Here is a 20,820-nt window from a genome sequence, read left to right on the forward strand (position 1 = left end):
ACGGCAGCATTAGATATTCCCTTTAAGATGTGCAAATTAATTTATTTTTTTTATTCATTTATTAATTATATTTGCTTATATAGTGCCAACATATTCCGCAGCACATTGTGATTTTCCAATTTTATCTATATACTGCTGCTAATGTTAGCACTGTAATGATCAATTCACAACCCAAAATTTTGCTGGGAAATAAATGACTTTTTTTTTTTTTACAAAATATATAAGAAATTGGGAATGCCATTTTAAGGTGTACTATAAGAACCATACGACTGTATGGCTGCATCTTTCTATGGATCAGTTGCCATGAACTATTATTATCAGGGACCTTTTTGGTCTTTACTGTACAGCAGAATACTAGGCGTGTGGGATTCTTCCTGTCCCCAGTGACACTGAACTGGATCTGTACAAAGCAGTGACATGTACACACAGCCTGGGCACCAATAAGTGTCTGACTAATGAAGCATTAGCATATTATTAACATTATCTGCGCTTTTAATCTCAAACTGATTGCAGCCACTCAGGCTAAATGAACAGGAGGTTTATTTAAAGGGGTGGAGGGAGGGAGAGAGGAAATGAAGAAATGATCTCCTTGCAATCAGATTAAATTAACTTTGAGTCACTTCTTCCAGACCTCCTCATCAATGAGCCTGCAATACAGGCTTCACTAAGTCCTGGATCATAACAGAAAATACATTGTCATCCTCAATCATCAACTGAATGGTGTTGCGTTTCAGCGAGATGCAGATCTTGCATAGCCAAATATAAACCAACAAATCTCAAGCTCCACTTCCACAGTCACACAATACGCTTGTGAAGAAATGGATTTCTAAATGAATCCATGTGATTACAGATTGTCTATAAACAGTGCTACATGCAGTGCTACTACTGGAATGAATGAAATAGATCAATTACATGGAAAAATGTCTTTAGAACAAACAAAGACAGGCTGGGGTTATCTATATATTGTGTCCTATACTGTAACAGTGCACAGATGTTTCCTTTCCTACCGTTGCTCTTAGCTAAAGCTATCCAGAGACATATGCCTCAAGATTACCAGTATATAAAAATTTGATTTTGTGATATTCTGTCATGAGATGACTATGCTACATTTATCTAAGTGTCTAAGTCCACTTAGTGGTTATGACATATACTGCAGCTTGTTAAAGGGGTTGTCCCATAAATAAAGTTAAGGGTCTATTCACACTCCATTTGCAAAGCACAGATGTTTCCTTTCCTATCTTTATTTACTTTTGACTTAATATATCCTGAGATGTTTGCCTCAAGATTATCAGCATTTTAAAAAGGAAAATGGTTTTGTGATTTTCTGTCATGAGATGACTATGATACATTTTTCTAAGTGTCTAAGTCCACCTAGTGGTTATTGATATATATTGCAGCTTGTTAAAGGGGTTTTTCCACAAAGTACATTTTATTCAATAGATCTTGGAATAAAAATAAGTTCTGTTGAATGTGTTAAATAAAATGTTCCTGTGCTGAGATAATCTTATAAATATGCCCCTGCTGTGTACTGTGTTATCTGCTGATCATGGGACATCCCCACTAAGGGCTTTGCTAGCATGCTATGATGTTGCTGACTTTTGTTAGCGTGAAGTTGGACTTTCTGATTTATACAGCTTGCAAATGCCTGTAATTCATGCTACTTATCAGTAATGGGCTCCGCTGTTAATAAATCTACTGTGCAATATTATTTTTTGCAGTAGACTCTCAAATCCATAAAGCTGCATAAAAGGTAAATCAGCATATTCTGGCTTTACAGAGGCCAAAAGAACACTATATTGGCTTCTGCTTGGTGAAGGATGACCTATAGATATACTTGACGTGAGTATCAGTAGTTTTCCTGATGCCTACAGCAGATAGTGTGAACTCAGTCAAAGATGAGGAGGATTTGTTGAGGTATTCTGTAGTGCAAAAGTGCCCAACCTAACTGACCATTGTTAGTTGTGTGAAATAAAGGAGAATGTTTACAACCCCTAATTTATTAGTATAAAATGTATTCCTAACTGTTAAAACAAAACAAATAATTATTACCTATAGTGTTGGCTTTGTATAAAAGGGCTCTTTGTACTGCTATATAAAGATGAGAGAATTTATTCGAATGGAATTAAATTCTCCGCATAAAATCAGCAAAAAGGTGGCAAACGGTAGAAAAAAATGGAATACTCATCTCGCCGTTCAACTGTCCTGCCACCCCTGCAGCCCTCTGTCTCCTCCTTGGCGCCTTTTCTTTTCTCCTTTTCCCATTGTGCGGATTCTCTTTGGGATCTTTACCCCAGGCCAGGTTTTGTGGCTGGACCAAGCCTCAAATGGCACTGTGCACTATGCCATTATGGAAAACGTCATGACGTCACAAAGTTATGATGTGCGTTGTCCAAGTGACAACAGAGGCCTGGAGTGGAGAGTGCCGAAAAAAATGTGTGCGACAATGGAAAGTGAAAACAAGAAGCTGAAAGGATCGGATGGTAGGCTGCTGGTGGCGGGTCAGGTGAGTAGTGAGTTAAGTATTTATTTTTTTAAATTATACATTTATTAAACTTTGGGATCAGAGCATAATATGAACATTCAATTCACAGAAAATAATCTTGCTGTGAATCGAATTTCCCAGTGAACTCTGCAAGATTTGCCGAATTGGAACCTCAAGAGATCCATTCATCTCTGTTTGGTGATGGTGTGGCACAGCAGTAACGGGTTTATCTTATAAGCTGTATTGTGGCACTCAATAGAAAATTTTGGATTTAAACACAATTTGGCAAAAAAAAAGCCTTGGTATGCCTCTGTATGGGACCAGAGGTATAAAGGTGTACAGCAGGATAGCATAGAAATCTATGGGTGCCACATAACATTACAACTGAAGTTTTAGGAATCTGTAATAATCAGCCATATGCATGAAGCCTTGTAAGTATTTATGCTATCTGTTCATTTATCATTGTCATTTCTTACTTACCAATTGCTCTTCCAGGTGTGTCGCACATGGGGATCATGAATATTATGCTTGTCTGCTTGCTCATCCAGGAAATCAAACATATATTTGATGGCAAGAGGAAGAGCACTGCCTCTGTGTGCTGTGCTAAATATGGTTTCAAACAAGTCATCCACAAACTTCTGTAATGTGCCCTGGTAACAATATAGAATGGAAGACAGAAGTAAGACATATATTACATTAAAAAGTGTTCCAGTCTTCTATGTTTTTGCATGAACTCAACAAAAACAGCAAGACATACGGACATGATAGTTAGTGTTTATAGTAGGGATAATAGAAAGTAAAGTGCTAATTAGGAAACAGTTATATACAGTAGCGGTGTAATGGAGACAGTGGATACATGTTTTACATGCAATTCTGCAATGGACCAAGATAAGTAAAATAATGAATAAAAGAAAACAGAAACCAAATCTTTTTCATATCTACCCCATCTTCATTTTACTTTTACATGTGTTGTATGTACTGTGCACTTTAGTTGCTGCACACTATGAGTTTCACGTTAGCTTGGTTCTGATGCGAACAACGTAAGATAATGTGTGACTGCGGAGAAACATAAGTGTGTCTGCTATGAAACAAAAAAAAACCTAAAATAAAATCATGTACTGGTGAAAATGGTAATCCAACTGTTTTATGAAGACGAAAACTAATTCTTTCAAGCGGCAAAGGAATAAATTTAATCAAAGTGGATTTTGACAACACCTGCTTGTGTTATGCAAGATTTAAGGATATGAATATTCTAGTTCTGAAGACACCTGCACTTGGTGTATTCCTTTTGCATACCATTCAGCAAGCAAAACAAATAACTAATATACTGAAAAATGGATTGAAGGAATATATACACCAAGCTCTAAGTAGTTCAGGGAGCAGTGCATTCTAAAGATAGAGAATAAAGTAAGGAAGACATATGTTGCAATTGGGATCTACTTTATATATATATATATATATATATACATATATATATATACACATATATATAGATATATATATATATACAGTACAGACCAAAAGTTTGGACACACCTTCTCATTTAAAGATTTTTCTGTATTTTCATGACTATGAAATTGTACATTCACACTGAAGGCATCAAAACTATGAATTAACACATGTGGAATTATATACTTAACAAAAAAGTGTGAAACAACTGAAAATATGTCTTATATTCTAGGTTCTTCAAAATAGCCACCTTTTGCTTTGATGACTGCTTTGCACACTCTTGGCATTCTCTTGATGAGCTTCAAAAGGTAGTCACCGGAAATGGTTTTCACTTCACAGGTGTGCCCTGTCAGGTTTAGTAAGTGGGATTTCTTGCCTTATAAATGGGGTTGGGACCATCAGTTGTGTTGTGCAGAAGTCTGGTGGATGCACAGCTGATAGTCCTACTGAATAGACTGTTAGAATTTGTATTATGGCAAGAAAAAAGCAGCTAAGTAAAGAAAAACGAGTGGCCATCATTACTTTAAGAAATGAAGGTCAGTCAGTGCGAAAAATTGGGAAAACTTTGAAAGTGTCCACAAGTGCAGTTGCAAAAACCATCAAGCGCTACAAAGAAACTGGCTCACATGAGGACCACCGCAGGAAAGGAAGACCAAGAGTCACCTTTGCTTCTGAGGATAAGTTTATCCGAGTCACCAGCCTCAGAAATCGCAGGTTAACAGCAGCTCAGATTAGAGACCAGGCCAATGCCACACAGAGTTCTAGCAGCAGACACATCTCTTCAACAACTGTTAAGAGGAGACTTTGTGCAGCAGGCCTTCATGGTAAAATAGCTGCTAGGAAATCACTGCTAAGGACAGGCAACAAGCAGAAGAGACTTGTTTGGGCTAAAGAACACAAGGAATGGACATTAGACCAGTGGAAATCTGTGCTTTGGTCTGATGAGTCCAAATTTGAGATCTTTAGTTCCAACCACCGTGTCTTTGTGCGACGCAGAAAAGGTGAACGGATGGACTCTACATGCCTGGTTCCCACTGTGAAGCATGGAGGAGGAGGTGTGATAGTGTGGGGGTGGTTTGCTGGTGACACTGTTGTGAATTTATTCAAAATTGAAGGCATACTGAACAAGCATGGCTACCACAGCATCTTGCAGCGGCATGCTATTCCATCCGGTTTGCGTTTAGTTGGACCATCATTTATTTTTCAACAGGACAATGACCCCAATCACACCTCCAGGCTGTGTAAGGGCTATTTGACCAAGAAGGAGAAAGATGGGGTGCTACGCCAGATGACCTGGCCTCCACAGTCACCAGACCTGAAACCAATCGAGATGGTTTCACACTTTTTTGTTAAGTATATAATTCCACATGTGTTAATTCATAGTTTTGATGCCTTCAGTGCGAATGTACAATTTTCATAGTCATGAAAATACAGAAAAATCTTTAAATGAGAAGGTGTGTCAAAACATTTGGTCTGTACTGTATATATATATAAAGTACTGTGAAAAAACTACTGTGCAAGTGCAAAAGAAATTCTGTAAAGACAGAATGCTTTTAAATATAGACGTGTTAATTGTTTATTCCCTTATAAATTAATAAAATGCAAAGGGAATGAACAAAAGATAAATGCAAATCAAATCAATATGTGGTGTGACCTCCCCCTGCCTTCAAAATGCATTAAAGCATCAATTATTTTCGTACAAAATGTTTTAAGGAATGTAACAGGTAGATGGTTCCAAACATCTTAGAGAGCTAACCACAGATTTTCTGTGAATGTAGGCATGTTCAAATCCTTTGGTTTCTTCATTTAATCCCACGTACACTTGATGATGATGGCCTTGAGATCAGGGCTCTGTTCATGCCATTTCGTCACTTTCAGGACTTCTTGTTATTCTTTACAATGAAGATAGTATATTTACAGTGGTGGCCAAAAGTATTGGCACCCCTGCAATTCTGTCAGATAATACTCAGTTTCTTCCTGAAAATGATTGCAATCACAAATTCTTTGGTATTATTATCTTCATTTAATTTGTCTTCAATGAAAAAAACACAAAAAGAATTGTCCTAAAGCCAAATTGGATATAATTCCACACCAAACCTAAAAAAGGGGGTGGACAAAAGTATTGGCACTGTTTGAAAAATCATGTGATGCTTCTCTAATTCGTGTAATTAACAGCATCTGTAACTTACCTGTGGCACCTAACAGGTGTTGGCAATAACTAAATCACACTTGCAGCCAGTTAACATGGATTAAAGTTGACTCAACCTCTATCCTGTGTCCTTGTGTGTACCACATTGAGCATGGAGAAAAGAAAGAAGACCAAAGAACTGTCTGAGGACTTGAGAAACCAAATTGTGAGGAAGCATGAGCAATCTCAAGGCTACAAGTCCATCTCCAAAGACCTGAATGTTCCTGTGTCTTCCGTGCGCAGTGTCATCAAGAAGTTTAAAGCCCATGGCACTGTGGCTAACCTTCCTAGATGTGGACGGAAAAGAAAAATTGACAAGAGATTTCAACGCAAGATTGTGCGGATGGTGGATAAACAACCTCGACTAACATCCAAACAAGTTCAAGCTGCCCTGCAGTCCGAGGGTACAACAGTGTCAACCCGTATTATCCGTCGGCGTCTGAATGAAAAGGGACTGTATGGTAGGATACCCAGGAAGACCCCACTTCTTACCCCGAGACATAAAAAAGCCAGGCTGGAGCTTGCCAAAACTTACCTGAGAAAGCCTAAAATGTTTTGGAAGAATGTTCTCTGGTCAGATGAGACAAAAGTAGAGCTTTTTGGGAAAAAGCATCAACATAGAGTGTACAGGAAAAAAGAGGCATTCAAAGAAAAGAACACGGTCCCTACAGTCAAACATGGCAGAGGTTCCCTGATGTTTTGGGGTTGCTTTGCTGCCTCTGGCACTAGACTGCTTGACCGTGTGCATGGCACTATGAAGTCTGAAGACTACCAACAAATTTTGCAGCATAATGTAGGGCCCAGTGTGAGAAAGCTGGGTCTCCCTCAGAGGTCATGGGTCTTCCAGCAGGACAATGACCCAAAACACATTTCCAAAAGCACTATAAAATGATTTGAGAGAAAGCACTGGAGACTTCTAAGGTGGCCAGCAATGAGTCCTGACCTGAATCCCATAGAACACCTGTGGAGAGATCTCAAAATGGCAGTTTGGAGAAGGCACCTTTCAAATATCAGGGACCTGGAGCAGTTTGCCAAAGAAGAATGGTCTACAATTCCAGCAGAGCATTGTAAGAAACTCATTGATGGTTACCGGAAGCGGTTGTTCACAGTTATTTTGGCTAAAGGTTGTGCAACCAAGTATTAGGCTGAGGGTGCCAATACTTTTGTCTGGCCCATTTTTGGAGTTTTGTGTGAAATGATCAATGATTTGATTTTTGCTTCACTCTCTTTTGTGTTTTTTCCTTGCAAGCAAATTAAATGAAGATAATAATACCAAAGAATTTGCGATTGCAATCATTTTCAGGAAGAAACTGAGTATTATCTGATAGAATTGCATGGGTGCCAATACTTTTGGCCACCACTGTATATTGCCTGCATGTTGCCTTTCTTTTTCGGGTCGGTATCATGGTGCAGAATAAATTTGGAGCAAATTAGATGCCTCCCTGATGATACTGCATGATGGAAATGTTTCTGTCTGTATTTCTCAGCATTGAGGACACCAGTAGAGATGAGCGTTGTTCTACTCGAACTGTTCGCCAATCTCAAATTCGAGCTGTTTTGGGCGGTGTTCGAGCCGGTCGGCGAACACGAACGATTTGAGAAAAATTCGGCTGTTCGAGGTTATGTTCGATAACTGTTCGTGCACCAAAATCATAACTGGATTTTTTCTCAGTAATGATGAAAATTAATGTTAATACGCAGATTGAGTGTACAGCGGGGTGGGGGGAGGGGCAGGGGATGGATCTCTGCAGGAATAATGAAGATCTCCATTATTTTTTCTCTTTCCCGCATTTACAGTGGGGAGGTGCAATCTGTCAGCCTATCAGCAGCGCACACACGGAGCGAAGTGCTTTTTTCACACAAGCAAGGGCATGTGTCATTGGCAGTGTATGTCACATGTCCTTGCCCTATAAGACCAAGCCATTTTCCCCGTCGCCACCATTTTCTCACTGCTGCAGCTGCGTGTTAGACGGCACCGCTGTTGCTGTGTGCGCTATACCTTGTTAATTTCAAGCCAATTTTCGCACAAATCTACAGATAGCTTGGGAGTAGGGAATAGTTGTGATTGCAGTCCTTTTAAGGACTAGGTTACAGCATTTCCTACGACTTTTATCAGGCAGGTCTGTGCTCTTAAATAGATAGATTGTGGGAGTAAAGACTAATTGTAATTGCAGTCCTTTTCAGGACTAGGTTACATCAGTTCCTATCAGTTTTTGCCAGGCAGGTCTGTGCCAGTGCTGTGCAAGTTTTTTTCACAGCATTTGGCTGAATCTAGCAAAGCTAATCCTTTTTGGCCTATTGCAGAGTGTGTTAGTCAGTGGAGTAGCCTAACTGTGTTGCAAGATATACCACCTGTGTATAGAATACCAATTTTTTTACTGCACCTAGTGAAGTAAAATCTTTTGGGCATAGCATCATTCTATTAGTCCATCTATACTGACCTCCATCAGGTTGCAAATTGAATATAATTTTTTTCTGCATCTAGCTCTGAAAAATATTTGGGCTTCTAGCAGTGTGTGGGACTTGTTCTATTAGTCCATATATACTGACCTCCATCAGGTTGCAAACTGAATATAATTTTTTTCTGCATCTAGCTCTGAAAAAATATTTGGCCTTCTAGCAGTGTGTGGGACTTTCTCTATTAGTCCATCTATACTGACCTCCATCAGGTTGCAAACTGAATATATTTTTTTTCTGCATCTACCTCTGAAAAAATATTGGGCTTCTAGCTGTGTGTGGGAATTGTTCTATTAATCCATCTATACAGACCTCCATCAGGTTGCAAACTGAATATAATTTTTTTCTGCATCTACCTCTGAAAAAATATTTGGGCTTCTAGCAGTGTGTGGGACTTGTTCTATTAGTCCATCTATACTGACCTCCATCAGGTTGCAAACTGAATATATTTTTTTTCTGCATCTACCTCTGAAAAAATATTGGGCTTCTAGCTGTGTGTGGGACTTGTTCTATTAATCCATCTATACAGACCTCCATCAGGTTGCAAACTGAATATAATTTTTTGTCTGCATCTAGCTCTGAAAAAATATTTGAGCTTCTAGCTGTGTGTGGGACTTGTTCTATTAGTCCATCTATACTGACCTCCATCAGGTTGCAAACTGAAAATAATTTTTTGTCTGCATATAGCTCTGAAAAAATATTTGGCCTTCTAGCAGTGTGTGGGACTTTCTCTATTAGTCCATCTATACTGACCTCCATCAGGTTGCAAATTAAAAATAATTTTTATCTGCATCTACCTCTGAAAAAATATTTGGGCTTCTAGCTGTGTCTGGGACTTGTTCTATTAGTCCATCTATACTGACCTCCATCAGGTTGCAAATTGAATATAATTTTTTTCTGCATCTAGCTCTGAAAAAATATTTGGCCTTCTAGCAGTGTGTGGGACTTTCTGTATTAGTCCATCTATACTGACCTCCATCAGGTTGCAAATTAAAAATAATTTTTATCAGCATCCAGCTCTGAAAAAATATTTGTCCTTCTAGCAGTGTGTGGGACTTTCTCTATTAGTCCATCTATACTGACCTCCATCAGGTTGCAAATTAAAAATAATTTTTATCTGCATCCAGCTCTGAAAAAATATTTGGCCTTCTAGCAGTGTGTGGGACTTTCTCTATTAGTCCATCTATACTGACCTCCATCAGGTTGCAAATTAAAAATATTTTTTTGTCTGCATCTAGCTCTGAAAAAATATTTGGCCTTCTAGCAGTGTGTGGGACTTTCTCTATTAGTCCATCTATACTGACCTCCATCAGGTTGCAAACTGAATATATTTTTTTTCTGCATCTACCTCTGAAAAAATATTGGGCTTCTAGCTGTGTGTGGGACTTGTTCTATTAATCCATCTATACAGACCTCCATCAGGTTGCAAACTGAATATAATTTTTTTCTGCATCTACCTCTGAAAAAATATTTGGGCTTCTAGCTGTGTGTGGGACTTGTTCTATTAGTCCATCTATACTGACCTCCATTAGGTTGCAAACTGAAAATAATTTTTTGTCTGCATCTAGCTCTGAAAAAATATTTGGCCTTCTAGCAGTGTGTGGGACTTTCTCTATTAGTCCATCTATACTGACCTCCATCAGGTTGCAAATTAAAAATAATTTTTATCTGCATCCAGCTCTGAAAAAATATTTGGCCTTCTAGCAGTGTGTGGGACTTTCTCTATTAGTCCATCTATACTGACCTCCATCAGGTTGAAATTAAAAATAATTTTTATCTGCATCCAGCTCTGAAAAAATATTTGGCCTTCTAGCAGTGTGTGGGACTTTCTCTATTAGTCCATCTATACTGACCTCCATCAGGTTGCAAATTAAAAATAATTTTTTGTCTGCATCTAGCTCTGAAAAAATATTTGGCCTTCTAGCAGTGTGTGGGACTTTCTCTATTAATCCATCTATACAGACCTCCATCAGGTTGCAAACTGAATATAATTTTTTTCTGCATCTACCTCTGAAAAAATATTTGGGCTTCTAGCTGTGTGTGGGACTTGTTCTATTAGTCCATCTATACTGACCTCCATCAGGTTGCAAACTGAAAATATTTTTTGGTCTGCATCTAGCTCTGAAAAAATATTTGGGCTTCTAGCTGTGTGTGGGACTTTCTCTATTAGTCCATCTATACTGACCTCCATCAGGTTGCAAATTGAATATAATTTTTTTCTGCATCTAACCCAGCCAATAGTGTTGGCCTAATACCACAGTTTGGCCACTCAGCTCTGCTCGGTTCCCATCCATAGTTTTTTTGTGCAAACAACTCCAGAGTTGTGAATTAGTTAACCACCAAAATGAGTGGAAAAAGGCCTGCTGCTGGTGGAAAGGGGAATAAGCGTGTTCGGAAGGGGAAAAAAGGTTGTGTCCGTGGGGTAGGTGTTAAAGCAACAGTAACATCTGCAGAAGAAAGACCATCTTCCAGCCAAACTAAAATGTCTACTTCTTTTAGCGGACAATGTGATAAGATCCCTTTCTTACGGCCACGCCAATCGCTACAAATTCCAGATGAGGCACAAAAACAGCAGGTGCTTCAACGGATATCAAGTGCTCCTTTAAGTGGGCTCTCCTTCACATCAACTTCAACATCACAAATACTCCAGTCCTCAAAGGTGTCACCCCAATCGCACTTGCTTCCTCACAGCTCCCAAATCTCCAGCTGCCCGTCTGAGTATGAGGTAGAACAGATGGTTGAGTCTGCAGAGCTGTTTACTCATACTATAGCTTGGGAATCAGAGGTCGACTCCAGCGCTTCTGTGAATCCAGACGAGGAAATGATCTGCACTGATGCCCAGAATCTTTATAAATCGGATCCAGGACCAGACGCAGAAGGTTCTGACCATAATGTAGACCCTCATTCCCAAACTGTAACTCCTGTTGGTGGAGACAATGAGGAAGACGATGATGAGACTCAAATACCTGATTGGAGCGACAACTTTAGTTTTTTGTCAGGGCAGGAACAGGTTGGCTCTGAGGACGACGGGTGTGATAACGCACAGGGTGATGATGATGAGGTTGGAGATCCCACTTACTGTCAACCCACAGTCAGCCAAGAGATGAGGTCAGCAGAGGAGGTGGAGGAAGATGCTAGTGACGACGAGGTCAGGTTGCGCCTTCCTGGACAGAGACGTAGTACTGGAAGCACGTCAACAACTGCATCCTCAAACACAACTCTGCCTCTCACCACAAGTCGTGGTGGCTCTTCAGTAGTGTTGAGCCACCCCCGTAGTGTTCGAGTTCGGTTCGGTTCGTCGAACACCCGTGTGTTCGCCGAACTGTTCGTCGAACTGTTCGTCGAACACCTTCGAACACCGTTAAAACCAATGGCAGGCAAACAAAAACACATAGAAACATATAGAAAACACCTTCAAAGGTGTCCAAAAGCTGACAAACTGCTCAGAAGACACAACTAACACATGGAAAAGTGACAAGTACATATAGTCATGCGAAAAGAAAAGAGGTGGAGGAGTAAAAGGAGGGGGAGACACAGATATAGGCATGTCATGCCCTTCTAAAATCCAAAAAGTGAGAAGCCGACACGTTCAGTCCGCTCCTGCCCGTGCCACCTCCGTGTCGCCGGGTTTGTGCCAGAGCCGCGGTGAACCCTGACGGCCAGCCCCCCTCTCCCAATACTGGTGCCTGTCCGCTGGTGAGTCGAGCGAGCCCCCCTGTGGTGGAGGCAGCTCTAAGCTTTTTAATTTAAATTGTCTCTCTAATTTGAATAAATACACTTTAAATCCATTTACAAGGATCTATTGGAGGGCAAGTCTCATGCCAGCAGCCGCGTAATTCCAGCTCCAGTAGCGTCCACTAAAGCTGCTGCAGTTAAAAAGCTTTTATAAGGATCGAGCTCGGCTGTCCACCGCAAGGCATCCTACTGCCAGTCCGAGCCCCTATGCCTTGGGGTGCCTCCTGATGCTCTTCACTGAGTATCCCGTGGTCCCGAAGCATTTCCTTTGAAAAAATGAAGTGTCCAAACTACAGGTGGTGTAGCTTGCTTAACAGCCGGGATAATCCGCTGACTAGCAGACACTGCTACTAGGCACAAAGTATTTCCTGGGCTAGATGCAGTTAAAAATTTGTAATTAGATACTCTCGTTGGATGCTGAGAAAGCATTCCATAGAGTCTCCTGGCACGCCATATATGATTCTCTTAAAAAGCTTGGACCCTTTTATAGCCAAAATCACGGCCCTGTATCGCAATACGTCACCTAGGCTGAAGATAAATGGAACTGTAGCACCCTGAGAGCTCGGTTGCTACAGAGGTATTGCACCTCACCCAGAGGTGTGATATCTCACTCTCAGGTAAGGATGTAGTGTGGATCAGGACCCGACACTTGCATGCATTACACCACATTGCCGTGGGGCAGGGCGACCAATATGCCCCTGAGATGGGCACGACAGTCCCTGTCCCTGGCTGGAGTGGGGGGAGGGAACACTGAGGAAGGGGAACCCTGTAGTGCAGGAGCAGGGAGGAAGCAGTTCCTGGGTGAATTGAGAAGGGAGTAAAAAAGGTGGGCACCATCTTAGTTCAGTGCAGAGAAGTCTGAGCAGAAGTGGCAGGGAGCAGGGGCTCTGCATGAGCTCTGCTCCGGAGGCGGGCCTAGTAACAGAGGCCCAGGCCTGGAAGAGGGAGAAGGAAGGAAGAGGAGCGGAGAAGGCTCCAGGAACGAGGAACGAAGGGATCTCAGGGGTGCGGATGGGCGAGTCGCCACCGCACGCCCGAATCCACCTGCGTGGAGGGGTCAGGCCAAAGGGGGAGACCGGTCCACGAAACTAGTGGAGGCAGGAAACGACCCTCAGCTAGAAACAGGAGGCTGTGACATTTTATGTGGCGCAGCCCCTCGCTACACCTGCTAGGAAGGCACCACATAGGGTCAGGGAAACTGGCGCCAAGTTTACCAAGAGGAGGCCCGAGGCAGCCGGACAGAAGGGTTGGTAAGAAAGGCCAGACAAAGGACACACAAAGGGGGTCCTGTGAAGCACTCCAAAGTTATCTGGGAGTTGTCTGAGCCCCTCACCTGGTGAGCACAGTACGACGTGGGCAGCCGTTACCTGCAGACGTGGTCTGGATAATAAGAACTGTGAGTAAAGGCCCTGGACTGCATCACTGACTCCGTGTCATTACTGCTGCTGCCCTGCACCATCACCCCCATCCTCCGCATACACTGCCCTGAGGCTATACTCCTCCCGTGGGGAGTTATGCTACGCTCTGCTGCACCCACAACACCAGCCTCAGCGGTCTGCCCTGGAGCGGCGGTTCACTCTGACCGCAATCCACGGGTGGCGTAGTCGGACATTTAAACATCAAAACCACATAAATAGTTCCGCCACTGGTTTGACCGCCCTGAGCCACGGAACCGGGTTGCCGCCACGGAGACTACAACCACCAGCATCCACCAAAAAGGGTCCGGTTCCGGGTGTCCCAAGGCCCAGGGGGCGCGTCAGAACATTTTCATCACCTTTCACAATCACCAATGGGACAAGGCAGGGATGTTCTCTGTTCCCTCTCTTATACATCCTAGTGACGAAGCACCTGCTCTCATCAATTCGCCATAACCCCAATATTAGGTGGATTGAGGTGGGAGGCACCGAGTACAAGTGCTCTCTATTTGCTGATGATGTCCTAGTATATATCACTCAATCACATATATCCATCCATGCTGTTATGGCTGAAATAGATCACTTTGTTACATGGTCAAATTTTAAAATCAATGCAGCGAAGTCTGAGGCCCTCGATGTCTCCCTCCCCAAATCCATATAGGATTCCATCCAGTCCAACTTTCCCTTTGCCTGGCCCTCACAGGGTATCAAATACTTAGGAATTCCTATTCATAGAGACCTCTCCCATCTATGTTATCTTAATTTTGGGCCCTTTATTGAACAACTCCATACAGACCACGGTTGGCAAGTTAGAACTGTAAGATTTACTACGTGAACCACTGGTGTTTTGTGGAAAAGCACATGTACACTGTGTTCCAAATTATTATGCAAAAAGTGTTTAGGAGTGATAAGGGAAGAATTTGTTTGTTTGTCAGTTAAACTCATTGATGGTGATGTGTGTCAGGGCTCTTTATATCACTGTAAGCAATTGCAGACACCTGTGCTAATTAGTTTGGCAGGTGTGTCCAATGAAAGGCAAGACTACTTAAGAAGGCTGTCTCACATTATTAAGCAGCCTACATTTTCTGCCAAAATGGGAAAGAAAAAGGATGTGTCGGCTGCTGAGAAGCAACAAATTGTGGAGTGTTTAGGTCAAGGCATGACTACAATCAACATTGTGCGATGATCAGTATGAAGTGTCTTGGCAATTAAGAAGTATGTAGCTGATTCACAGTACACATGTGTGCGTGCTGATAAGGGCAAATTGAGGACTCTTTCCTACAGGCAATTACGTCAGTTTGAAAGAGCAGCGGCAAAAAAGCCTTGTCATAGCAGCAGACAAGTTTTTGAAGCTGCTTGTGCCTCCAACGTCCCCCGAACAACAAGATGCAGGGTCCTTCAGAGGTTTGCAGCTGTGCATACGCCATCCTGTCGACCTCCTCTATCCACTTCACACAAGCAGAAACGGCTCCAGTGGGCCAAACATTACATGAAGACTGATTTCAAAACTGTTTTGTTCACGGATGAGTGCCGTGCAGCGCTCGATGGTCCAGATGGATGGAGTGGAGGATGGCTGGATGATGGACACCCCATGCAAACACGGCTACAGCGCCAACAAGGAGGAGGTGGAGTAATGTTTTGGGCTGGAATCATGGGGAGAGAGATTGTCGGCCCCTTTAGGATCCCTGAAGGCGCTAAAGATGAACTCCATAATGTATGTGGATTTTCTCAAACAGCACTTCCTGCCATGGTTCAAGAAGAAGAACCGTGTATTTCACAGCAAGATCATTTTTCTGCAAGATAATGCACCATCTCATGCTGCACATAAAACATCTGCATCTCTGGCTGATATGGGCATAAAAGGGGACAAACTTATGGTGTGACCCCCATGCTCCCCTGACCTCTACCCCATTCAGAACCTTTGGAGCATCATTAAAAGGAGTGTTTATGATGGCGGGAGGCAGTTCACATCTAAGCAACAGCTCTGGGAGGGTATTCTGTCCTCATGCAAAACAATTGAAGCAGAAACCATCCAAAAACTGACAAATTCAATGGACGAGAGAGTTCAGAAGCTCCTTTCGAACAAGGGGCCCTATGTGAAAATGTAACATCACCTAGAATAAAGTTTTGAGTTGAAAACTGTTTGATTTCAGTTTCTAACAACCTGCTAATGCTTATAATTTCAAAAATGACCATTTTTTTGGTCTTTATTAAAATGAAAAGGTTGATCGAAAAGTTTGGGGGATCTAAGAGTGTGGCAACCCAGTAGTCATGATTACTTCGAATTCTGACAATATGAGGGTCATGCTGCAGGTAGTGCAGCAAGAAGGCACTTATGTGTCTTGCGCATCTCGGAGCCCCAAAATTATTTTCCGGGCTAGATGCAGCTAAAAATTATTATTAATTTTAAATCTGGTGAAGCTTTAGTATAGATGGCCTAATAGGATCAGTGCTGCACACTGCTACAAAGCCCAAATTATTTTCCAGTCAAGATACAGATAAACATGATTAGTAATTTTAAATCTGGTGGAGCTTATTATAGATGGCCTAATAGAATCAGTGCTGCACACTGCTACAAAGCCCAAATTATTTTCCAGCCAAGATACAGATAAACATGATTAGTAATTTGAAAGCTTAAAACGGTTGGTAGGGTGATTTTAACCACTCATCAAGCTTTTACTCTCCCCAGGATGACACAGGGGTAGAAAAGTCGTTTCGGATCCATGATTTGTTCATCTTTATGAACGTGAGTCGGTCTACATTATCAGCGGAGAGCCGCGTGCGCTTATCTGTCAGCACACCACCAGCAGCGCTGAACACACGTTCAGACAGAACGCTGGCTGCGGGGCATGACAAGATCTCCAAGGCGTAAGTGGCTAGCTCCGGCCATTTATCCAGATTGGAAGCCCAAAAAGAGCAAGGGTCCAGTGACACAGTTGTGGCTTCAATGTTTACTTGGAGATACTCCTGTACCATCGTCTCTAGGCGTTGACTATGTGTCAGACTTCTTGTCTCCTGTGGCCTTGCAAAGGATGGGCTAAAAAAGTGGTGAAATGATTCCGCAAAATTGATGTTACCAGCAGATACTGTGGTTCTGTTACGGTTTGAGTGCTGAACACTTGACGGTCCCACGGTTGGCAGGTTGGAACTGTGAGATTCACTACGTGCACCACTGGTATTTTGTGGAAAAGCACATGTAAGATTCTGCAACAGTCTCTGCTGATACTCCTGCATGCGTGCATCCCTTTCTATGGCAGGAATAATTTCTGCAAATTTACTTTTGTACCGGGGATCTAACAGTGTGGCAACCCAGTAGTCAGGATTATTTCTAATTCTCACAATTCGAGGGTCATGTTGCAGGTAGTGCAGCAAGAAGGCACTCATGTGTGTTGCGCATCCAGGAGCACCAAGTCCCTGTTGTGTTGGTGGCGAGTTAACAATCATGCTTCCTTCCTCTGTCCTCTCCCCCCAAACCTCGCACAAAAGAAATGTGATCAAGGTCTCCCTCATCTGATGAGTCTTCCATCAGTTCGTCCTCCACTTCTTCCTGGGCTCCTGCACCTTCCTCACTAGTTTGGGTGCTACCATGCGCCCTGGTAAAACCATCTCCCCCACCCTCACATGCCTGCCGCCTTGGTGCTGCCGACCGTCTGGAGCTTGCAGATGTTAGCCCTTCCGCATACAACTCCTCCTCCTCTACTTCCTCCACCTCCTCTTGTGCCACCACCTGACTCCGAATTCTGTTTAACATGTGCTCCAGCATGTAAATCACCGGAATAGTAATGCTGATAATGGCATCGTCAGCACTAAACATCTTCGTCGCCATTTCAAAATTGTGCAGAAGGGTGCATAGGTCCCTGATCTGAGACCACTCCTCCAGCGTGATTTGCCCCACCTCTGGATCTCGTTGGCCCAGGCTATACGTCAGAACGTATTGCACCAGGGCTTGTCGGTGCTGCCACAGTCGCTGCAACATGTGCAGAGTTGAATTCCACCGGGTAGGCACATCGCATTTTAGCCGGTGAAGTGGCAGGCCCAACGACTTCTGTAGAGATGTAAGTCGCTGAGCTGCGGGATGCAAACGGCGAAAGTGAGAACACAGCGACCGTGCCCTCTGCAGAAGGCCATCTAGTCTGGGATAGTGGGCTAAAAATTGCTGGACAACCAGGTTCAACACGTGAGCCATACAAGGCACGTGTGTGACATTGCCCCGGCGAAGGGCCGCACCCAGGTTTGCAGCATTGTCGCACATGGCCTTCCCTGGTTTCAGGTCCAGTGGAGACAACCATTCATGAAATTGGTTCTCCAGAGCTGACCACAACTCCTCAGCTGTGTGACTCACATTTCCCAGACATTTCAATGTAAAAACCGCCTGATGAAGTTGAGCCCTACTGCCAGCATAGTAAGGAGGTATGCAGGATCCCTTCTGCGCAGTTAGAAAGCTTGTGGCATGACCAGACAGGCTTTGGGTGCAGGTGGAAGACCGAGAGGAGGTTGAGGAGGCAGAAGCAGTGGAGGAACTTTGACATAAAGAGGATTGACGCACAACTCGTGGGGACGGCAAGACTTGGACACCAGCCCCTTGTCCTGCTGTCACCATAGTTACCCAGTGCCCAGTCAGCGACATGCAACGCCCCTGTCCATGCCTACTCGTCCAAGTGTCTGTGGTGAAATGCACCCTGTCACACACAGAGTTTCTCAAAGAAGCGGTGATGTTGTGTGCGACATGCTGGTGGAGCGCAGGCACACCTTTCTTTGAGAAGTAGTGCCGACTGGGCATCTGGTACTGGGGCACTGCGACGGACATAAGGTCTCGAAAATCCTCTGTATCCACCAGGCGGAAAGGCAGCATTTCTGTAGCCAAGAACTTGCAGATGGTGAAATTCAACCTCTTAGCTTTCTCATGGCTAGGAGGAAATGGTCTTTTACTTGTCCACATCTGAGGGACCGAGGGCTGGCTATTGTGCTTAGACGGGGTTGATAAGGGTGTCCCCGGCAAACTGCCGGTCTGTGAGGAAGATGCAGGCGGACATGTTAGGTTGCCTTGATCCAAAGGTGGTGCTATCGATGTCGGACAGCGCTCAACACCAGCTGGTGTTACCACCTCCAAAGAAAATGATGACCTGCCAATCACGCTGGCTGTTGCGGGTAAAGAGGTGGCAGGTCTGCGCCCCAAAACAGGTGTGACTGCTGTCCCCCCAGTCACAGAGGATGAAGAGGCCGCGGATGCACAAGATATGGCAGACGGTGGTTGGCCCGGCCGGCTAGGCCGCATTGTAGCACACTGAGCTTACCACTGCAACTTATGCTTCATGTCCATGTGCCGGTTCATGCATGAAGTACTCAAACTATGTATTTTTTGGCCTCTACTTAGCTTTTGCTGACATCTGCAAGTTCTTGGCTACAGAAATGCTGCCTTTCCGCCTGGTGGACACAGAGGATTTTCGAGACCTTATGTTCGTCGCAGTGCCCCAGTACCAGATGCCCAGTCGGCACTGCTTCTCAAAGAAAGGTGTGCCTGCGCTCCACCAGCATGTCGCACACAACATCACCGCTTCTTTGAGAAACTCTGTGTGTGACAGGGTGCATTTCACCACAGACACTTGGACGAGTAGGCATGGACAGGGGCGTTACATGTCGCTGACTGGGTACTGGGTAACTATGGTGACAGCAGGACAAGGGGCTGCTGTCCAAGTCTTGCCGTCCCCACGAGTTGTGCGTCAATCCTCTTTATGTCAAAGTTCCTCCACTGCTTCTGCCTCCTCAACCTCCTCTCGGTCTACCACCTGCACCCAAAGCCTGTCTGGTCATGCCACAAGCTTTCTAACTGCGCAGAAGGGATCCTGCACACCTCCTTACTATGCTGGCAGTAGGGCTCAACATCATCAGGCGGTTTTTACTTTGAAATGTCTGGGAAATGTGAGTCACACAGCTGAGGAGTTGTGGTCAGCTCTGGAGAACCAATTTCATGAATGGTTGTCTCCACTGGACCTGAAACCAGGGAAGTCCGTGTGCGACAATGCTGCAAACCTGGGTGCGGCCCTTCACCGGGGCAATGTCACACACGTGCCTTGTATGGCTCACGTGTTGAACCTGGTTGTCCAGCAATTTTTAGCCCACTATCCCAGACTAGATGGTCTTCTGCAGAGGGCACGGTCGCTGTGTGCTCACTTCCGCCGTTCGCATCCCGCAGCTCAGCGACTTACATCTCTACAGAAGTCGTTGGGCCTGCCACTTCACCGGCTAAAATGCGATGTGCCTACCCGGTGGAATTCAACTCTGCACATGTTGCAGCGACTGTGGCAGCACCGACAAGCCCTGGTGCAATACGTTCTGACGTATAGCCTGGGCCAACGAGATCCGGAGGTGGGGCAAATCACGCTGGAGGAGTGGTCTCAGATCAGGGACCTATGCACCATTCTGCACAGTTTTGAAATGGCGATGAAGATGTTTAGTGCTGACGATGCCATTATCAGCATGACTATTCCGGTGATTTACATGCTGGAGCACATGTTAAACAGAATTCGGAGTCAGGTGGTGGCACAAGAGGAGGTGGAGGAAGTAGAGGAGGAGGAGTTGTATGCGGAAGGGCTAACATCTGCAAGGTCCAGACGGTCGGCAGCACCAAGGCGGCAGGCATGTGAGGGTGGGGGAGATGGTTTTACCAGGGCGCATGGTAGCACCCAAACTAGTGAGGAAGGTGCAGGAGCCCAGGAAGAAGTGGAGGACGAACTGATGGAAGACTCATCAGATGAGGGAGACCTTGATCACATTTCTGTTGTGCGAGGTTGGGGGGAGAGGACAGAGGAAGGAAGCATGATTGTTACCTCGCCACCAACACAACAGGGACTTGGTGCTCCTGGATGCGCAACACACATGAGTGCCTTCTTGCTGCACTACCTGCAACATGACCCTCGAATTGTGAGAATTAGAAATAATCCTGACTACTGGGTTGCCACACTGTTAGATCCCCGGTACAAAAGTAAATTTGCAGAAATTATTCCTGCCATAGAAAGGGATGCACGCATGCAGGAGTATCAGCAGAGACTGTTGCAGAATCTTACATGTGCTTTTCCACAAAACACCAGTGGTGC

The 20,820-nt window shown here is 44.0% G+C and overlaps 1 protein-coding gene across 1 annotated transcript in view; it reads right to left on the reverse strand.

Annotated features, from left to right (window-relative positions):
- The window catches only part of PLXNA4 (plexin A4), a 1,035,275-nt gene that overhangs the window by 12,299 nt on the left and 1,002,156 nt on the right, over positions 1-20,820 (reverse strand). Inside the window, exon 29 of the mRNA XM_073652480.1 lies at positions 2,963-3,132. Coding sequence (XP_073508581.1) covers positions 2,963-3,132 — 170 coding nt within the window. The remainder of the gene's footprint in view (positions 1-2,962; positions 3,133-20,820) is intronic.

The sequence above is a fragment of the Phyllobates terribilis genome, unplaced genomic scaffold (assembly GCF_046119375.1).
Source record: "Phyllobates terribilis strain yellow unplaced genomic scaffold, ASM4611937v1 Scaffold_11__3_contigs__length_659146591, whole genome shotgun sequence".
Lineage (NCBI taxonomy): Eukaryota > Metazoa > Chordata > Amphibia > Anura > Dendrobatidae > Phyllobates > Phyllobates terribilis.